This window comes from Equus caballus, chromosome 20, assembly GCF_041296265.1.
Source record: "Equus caballus isolate H_3958 breed thoroughbred chromosome 20, TB-T2T, whole genome shotgun sequence".
Classification (NCBI taxonomy): Eukaryota; Metazoa; Chordata; class Mammalia; order Perissodactyla; family Equidae; genus Equus; species Equus caballus.
In genome coordinates, this window is record NC_091703.1 from 32,322,853 (window position 1) to 32,329,240 (window position 6,388).

The 6,388-nt window shown below is 52.2% G+C and overlaps 1 protein-coding gene across 1 annotated transcript; it reads left to right on the plus strand.

The window, feature by feature from the left end:
- Nucleotides 1-1,651: 1,651 nt before the first annotated feature.
- EQMHCB2 (MHC class I heavy chain) lies at nucleotides 1,652-5,502 on the plus strand. Its single transcript, XM_070245085.1, has 9 exons — nucleotides 1,652-1,763; nucleotides 1,901-2,057; nucleotides 2,373-2,642; nucleotides 2,870-3,145; nucleotides 3,756-4,031; nucleotides 4,166-4,270; nucleotides 4,687-4,719; nucleotides 4,866-4,910; nucleotides 5,073-5,502. The coding sequence occupies exons 2-9, from the start codon at nucleotides 1,985-1,987 to the stop codon at nucleotides 5,075-5,077; spliced, it is 1,083 nt and encodes a 360-aa protein (XP_070101186.1). The 5' UTR covers nucleotides 1,652-1,763; nucleotides 1,901-1,984; the 3' UTR covers nucleotides 5,078-5,502.
- The last annotated feature ends 886 nt before the right edge of the window (nucleotides 5,503-6,388 follow it).

The following is a 6,388-nucleotide window of genomic DNA, read 5'->3' on the forward strand; positions in this document are numbered from 1 at the left end:
AACAAAACCAACATAGGTCCTCAGTGGGTCTGGTGCCTTCAGGCACAAACTGGTCCCAGATCCAAAGAGAAAAACCTGTCCCTTCACCTCCCGTCCCAGACTGAGGACATTCTCTGGCATCAAATTTCCAGCAAGTGAGTTCTCTTCTAGAGGAGACCAGGGACAACACTGTAAGTTAAGTTTTGGGAAGCAGGGAGTCCAAATTCAGGGAGAGGAATTCTGGGAAATCAAGAGGAGGAAAAGGTGGGGACCAGCTGGGAGACTCTCCCCGCTTGATTCAGAACAGCGATTCTCAAAGTGTGGTCTGTGGAACCCTTGAAGTCACTGAGATCCTTTCACGGATCCATGAGGTAAAACTCTTTTCATACCATTACTAGACATCATTTGCCTTTTCAGTATGTTCACATTTGCACTGAGGTAAAAATTAGTAAGACTGGAGGCCATGGTACCAAACTGCAATGGTAGTTATCTCCATCACCACTTACTTGGAGAAAAAAATACCACTTTCACTTTAAAATGTCCTGAAGCATCAAAAATTATTATCTTTACCAAATCATTATCCTTAAATCCACATTTTAAAAATATATTACATGATGACATGGGAAGTACACATAAAGCCCTTCTGCTACTTTCCCATGTACTATGCCCCAACGAGAATAATTTGTGTGAGCTGGGCTAGCCTCTTTTTCATGGAACACAAGTTTTACTTTAAAGAATGAATGACAGGAACTAGGATTATTAGATGTGGTTAATTGGGATGCACTGTCTCAAAATGAACATGAGCTTCTCCCTTCAAGAAAATCCACCGACAGGTAACAACTGACAGGACTTACTGCCTTGATCAAAAGGAAGCTCTCAAGAGAAAATGAGAATTTTGGAAAACTTGTGTCCGCCATGTAAGCCTGACAGCTTCCCGGTCCTGACAGACTTTCCTGTTCAGATCTGTGGTCACATTAACAAATGTGATATTTTGATAGTTTGTAGTTAAATGCATCAGCACAGGAAGATCCACATAACTTAGTGAAACAGTGCATTACTTTTAAAATCATACATTAGTACAAGAGCCATTCAATATGTAAAATAGGCCTGTGGATTATAATGTAACAGAATAGGAAATATTCAATGATACTGTTTCAGGTTCCACCTTGCAAATAACCTGTGAGAAACTGCCACTTGTGTAGTTTGATTTTAGTATCAAAGTTTGATATCCACAATTATCTGGAAAGGTTATTCAAAATACTACTCCTACATATCTGTCTGAGGCGGTATTTTTTTCATATACGTCAACCAAAACAACAGATTAAATGCAGAGCAAATGTGAAGAGCCAGTGGTCTTCTAATCCCAGACAAGAAAGAGACTTGCAAAAACATGAAGTGTAAAAAGACCCACTCTTCTCCTACCTTATTCTGGGAAATTGTTATTTTTCAGAAAAACATTATTTCTTTTAACTTGCAGTGCATTATGAATATTATTCTAAATAAATTAATTAAAATATTTTAAAGCTTTTGTTCCTAGTGTGGTAAATATTGATAGGATACAACGAACATAAACAAATTACCCCGGGGGCCTTCGCTAATATAAAGACTGTGTGGATGTCCTGAAACCTAAGTGCTTGACAATCGCTGACTCAAACAGCCCCTGGGCCAGGACTCAGGGAGACGGTGTGACAAAGAGCTCTCGGAGCAGGAGGAGAGGGGTCAGGGCAAAGTCCCAGGTCCCCGGACGCGGCTCTCAGGGTCTCAGCTCGAGGGCGCAGTCTGGGGTAGGGACGCTCAGTGTTGGGGAGTCGCCCTCTCCCTGAGTTTCACTTCTGCCTCTCACAACCTGTGTCAGCTCCTCCTGCCTGGAGACTCATGACGCGGCCCCAGTTCTCACTCCCATTGCGTGTCCGGTTTCTAGAAAAGCCAATCAGCGTCTCCGTGGTTCGGGGTTATAAAGTCCGGACTGAGCAGCCAAAGAGCGGATTCTCCCCAGATCGCAAGGATGCGCGTCATGATGCCGCCAACCTTCCTCCTGCTGCTGTCGGGGGCCCTGACCCTGACCGAGACCTGGGCGGGTGAGTGCGGGGTCGGGAGGAAACGGCCTCTGCCGGGTGCGGAGGACCCCCGGGGAAGGCGCGTCTCCCCGAACTCAGACGCAGACCCGCCCAACGCGCCCCACCTCGGCCCCGCCGCGTCCTGACCCCTCTCCTTCCCTCCCCAGTCTCCCGCCCTCTCCTTTCCCCCACTGGGGTCTCCCGCTCTTCGTCCACCGCCCCTTTTCCGTCTCACGACCCCATAGTCCCCTCCCCCCTCCCGGCCCCATCACCCTCGGACCCGCGACCCGCGCCGGGAGGAGGGTCGGCCGGGTCTCAGCCCCTCCCCGCCCCCAGGCTCCCACTCCCTGAGGTATTTCAGCACCGCCGTGTCCCGGCCCCGCCGCGGGGAGCCCCGCTTCATCGCCGTCGGCTACGTGGACGACACGCAGTTCGTGCGGTTCGACAGCGACGCCGCGAGTCCGAGGATGGAGCCGCGGGCGCCGTGGATGGAGCAGGAGGGGCCGGAGTATTGGGAAGAGCAGACGCGGACCGCCAAGGAAGCCGCACAGACTTTCCGAGTGGGCCTGAACAACCTGCGCGGCTACTACAACCAGAGCGAGGCCGGTAAGCTACGCGAGCCCAGGTCCAGGTCGCGACCCCCCATCCCCACGGACGTGCCGGGGTCTCCCCGACTCTCAGGGTCCGAGATTCACCCCGAGGCTGTGGGACCCGCCCGACCCCCGACCCGGGAAGAGCCGGCAGGGACTTTCCGCGGTTTCATTTTCAGTTTGGGTTTAATCTCTGCGGGGGGCGGGGCCGAGTGGGCGGGGCTGACCTCGGGGCGGGGTCAGGGTCTCACACCTTCCAGTGGATGTGTGGCTGCGACGTGAGGCCGGACGGACCCCTCTTCCGCGGGTACAGTCAGTACGCCTACGACGGCGCCGATTACATCGCTCTGAACGAGGACCTGCGCTCCTGGACCGCGGCGGACGCGGCGGCTCAGATCACCCGGCGCAAGTGGGAGGCGGCCGGAGTGGCGGAGCATGACAGGAACTACCTGGAGGGCACCTGCGTGGAGTGGCTCCGCAGATACCTGGAGAACGGGAAGGAGACGCTGCAGCGCGTGGGTACGAGGGGCCGCGGGGCCTCTGGATCTCCCCTCGGGCTGGGCTGGCTTCCTACCAAGAGGGAGGGAAATGGGATCAGTGTCAGAATACCGTCCCTCAGAAAAGAAAGGAATCCACCCAGGTTTTCATGTTCTTACTAAAGACTCGCCCAGAGGGCCCGCCCTTCTCTAAAGGACAGTGAAGGAATCCAGTTTCTTAGGAATAGGAGGGGAGCACATCCCTGAAATCGCCAGACCTTGGTTCCCTTTGACCCTGGTAGCCATCTTGTGACCCATGACTTTCTCAAGACCTTGTTCTCGGGCTGAGAAGATCCTTGCGACTTTGACTCCGGTTTTTCTGAGTCATTCACCCTCCACCCAGGTCAGGACCAGAAGTCTGTGTTCTCCTGTTTAGAGACCTGAAGGCTCGTACCCTGGGCTCTCACCCTTATTCTAGAACTTTCCAAGGGATATGAGCTTATCCTGGATCCGCAAGTCCAGGCTAGTGTCTGGGTTCTGTGCTTCCTCCTTCAAACCCATTGTCCTGTCTGTTCTCAGGATAGTCACATGAATGATGTTTCAGTGGCCCGTGGAGGTAACTCGAGGTGAATTTTCTGGTTCTTCCCCCTCAGACCCTCCGAAGACACATGTGACCCACCACCCCATCTCTGACCATGAGGTCACCCTGAGGTGCTGGGCCCTGGGCTTCTACCCTGCGGAGATCACCCTGACCTGGCAGCGTGATGGGGAGGACCTGACCCAGGACACGGAGTTTGTGGCGACCAGGCCTGCAGGGGACGGGACCTTCCAGAAGTGGGCGGCTGTGGTGGTGCCTTCTGGAGAGGAGCAGAGATACACGTGCCATGTGCAGCACGAGGGGCTGCCTCAGCCTGTCACCAGGAGATGGGGTAAGGAGGGAGCCGTGGGCTCAGAGCCTCTTCTCAGGGAAATCAGGAGCCCCTCTGGAGACCTTCAGCAGGGTCAGGGCTGAGGCCTGGGATCAGAGCCCCTCACCCTCCCTTCCCATCCCTTCCCTTCCCAGAGCTGCCTCCTCAGTCCACCATCCTCATCGTGGGCGTCATTGTTGGCCTGGTTCTCCTTGGAGCTGTGGTGGCTGCAGCTGTGATCTGGAGGAAGAAGCGTTCAGGTAAGGAAGGGGGTTTGGGATCTGAGTTTTCTTGTCCCCCTGAGGCATTTCAAGAACCAAGCAGAACTTGCCCTGCCCCGTTAATGAGACGTACCATCCACACTCATGTACTTGCCATCTTGGAGCTGATTGCTAACACTGTTTTGTAAAGTGCTTATGAAAATCAAAGATTTTTTCACCTTGATAATTCTGGGTTGGGGACCTGATTTCCAGCAGTCGAAGGTCAGAGGGAAGGTCCCTGCTGAGGACGGACCTCCAGGAGGGCATTGGTCCAGTCCTCACACATCTCCTTTCTCATGTTTCTCAATCCTGCCCTGGGTCTTCAGTCATGGTTCTGGAAACTTCCCTGTGGTCCAGGACTAGGGGGTTCCTCTAGGATCTCATGGCCCAGCCTTCTTCCTGTTTTCTTCCCACAGGTGAAAAAAGAGGGATTTATGTGCAGGCTGCAAGTAAGTTTGAGTGGAGGATTGATCCCTGAGACCCCTGGAATACTGGAGCCAGGAGCCCCTGGGTGGGGAGCTCACTCACCCCATAGTTCCTCCTTTAGTCTCATCTCCTATGGGCTCTGACCACTTCCTGTTTTGTTCTACCCCAGACAGTGACAGTGCCCAAGGCTCTGATGCATCTCTCCCACAGAAAGGTGAGACTTGGAGGGCCTGAAGTGGGGAGGGGCTTTGGGGCAGAGGGGACACAACTGGTTTATGGGGATTATTTGGGTCATTTTGAGCATGCAGAGGGCTGTTGAGAATGTCAACACTTATGTAACTGACATGAATTTGTTCATGATTATTTTCTTGTACAGTGTGAGACAGTGGCCCTGTGGGAGACCAAGTGATGCAAGATTTGTTCACGCTCCCACTTTGTGACTTCAAATCCCCTGACTTCTCTTTCTGCAGCTGGCATCTGAATTTGTCTGTGTTCCTATTAGCATAATGAGAGGAGCTGGGGAAATTGACCCACCCCTGCCTTCCACGACCCCCTCCCCACACTGACCTTTGTGCTTTCCCTGATGAAATGTCCTGTTGCAGCAGAGGTGGGGCTGGGCCAGCTCCCTCCCTGTCTTAACTTCCTGTTGCACTCACTAGTGATCATTTGCTTCCTTACTGAAAATATGAATCCAGATATGAGTTTTTTTCTAATTCTTGTTGTAAGGGATGTGTTAATTAAAGAAGAAGATTCCTAAAGTTTGAGAGTGGAAATAAATGGAAGCACTGAGAACCTTCCAGAAGTCATGTTTGCTGTGCTGAGTCTGTACGTGGATGGGGCCTGTGCACAGTCGGTGTTCAGTACGACATGGGCTCTGATGATGTGATTCCTCAGCTGGGTCACCTGTCTGCTCCTTTGTTCTGGTTCCTTCTATAGAACCTTGTTCCATCAGTACCTGTGATCACAGGGATGAGGACATCACCTGGGCATTGTCGTGTCTTCAGGACCGTGGGCAGCGAGGGCTTCCTGTGGCCAGGTCAGCCTAGGCTCCGTCCAGGGTGCAGCCCTCAGCTCCCACCTTTTGTGTGTTTAGACTTTGTTTCTTTAGAGATTTTTTTGGATTATGCCTGTTCTTTTTCATGTTTTGAGTTCTGTCTCGGTCTCCTCTGGGTGTCCCCATCTCTGACGGCAGCAGCAGTCATTTGGCCTGTCATTGTCCCCACAAGGTCCAGGGTGGCCCCTGCACACAGGAGACTCTGTGGTATCGAGGGACGAATTTTCAGACTCATCCAGCTCTTGTCCTCCCTCTAGAGCTGTTTCCTGGATTGTTCTTCCCATCTTCCCCCGGTTTTATAGAACCAGAATCTAGAAGTGGTAGTCAGGAAGAATTCAATAGATTTTCATCTCACATAAATTCCTGTTGGGTTTCTTTCTTCTCTGCAGCCTGCCCCATCTCTCTGCCCTTAGCCCTCGTCATCCTAGTTGACGAGGCCCAGTTGGATGCTGGCTCCAATCCAAACACATGGATTTAAAAAGTTGAATCTACTTTAGGTTCACAATTGGTTGGAAAAATAGGGCCCTTAAGCCTAGGATTGTTCCTTCTGAAGAGAGAAATATAATTGTGTGTGAGTTTGCAGGAGGGCGGCTGTGGGAGGGAGGGAGGGGAGAGCAGCGCTTGTGAGAAAGTTGCAG

Excerpts from the sequence above, each read along its gene's own strand:
- EQMHCB2 (XM_070245085.1), top strand. The coding sequence starts at position 1,985 with ATGCGCGTCATGATGCCGCCAACCTTCCTCCTGCTGCTGTCGGGGGCC. Across the intron at positions 2,643-2,869 it reads CTACAACCAGAGCGAGGCCG|GGTCTCACACCTTCCAGTGG; the intron begins GTAAGCTACGCG and ends GGGCGGGGTCAG. Across the intron at positions 4,720-4,865 it reads GATTTATGTGCAGGCTGCAA|ACAGTGACAGTGCCCAAGGC; the intron begins GTAAGTTTGAGT and ends GTTCTACCCCAG.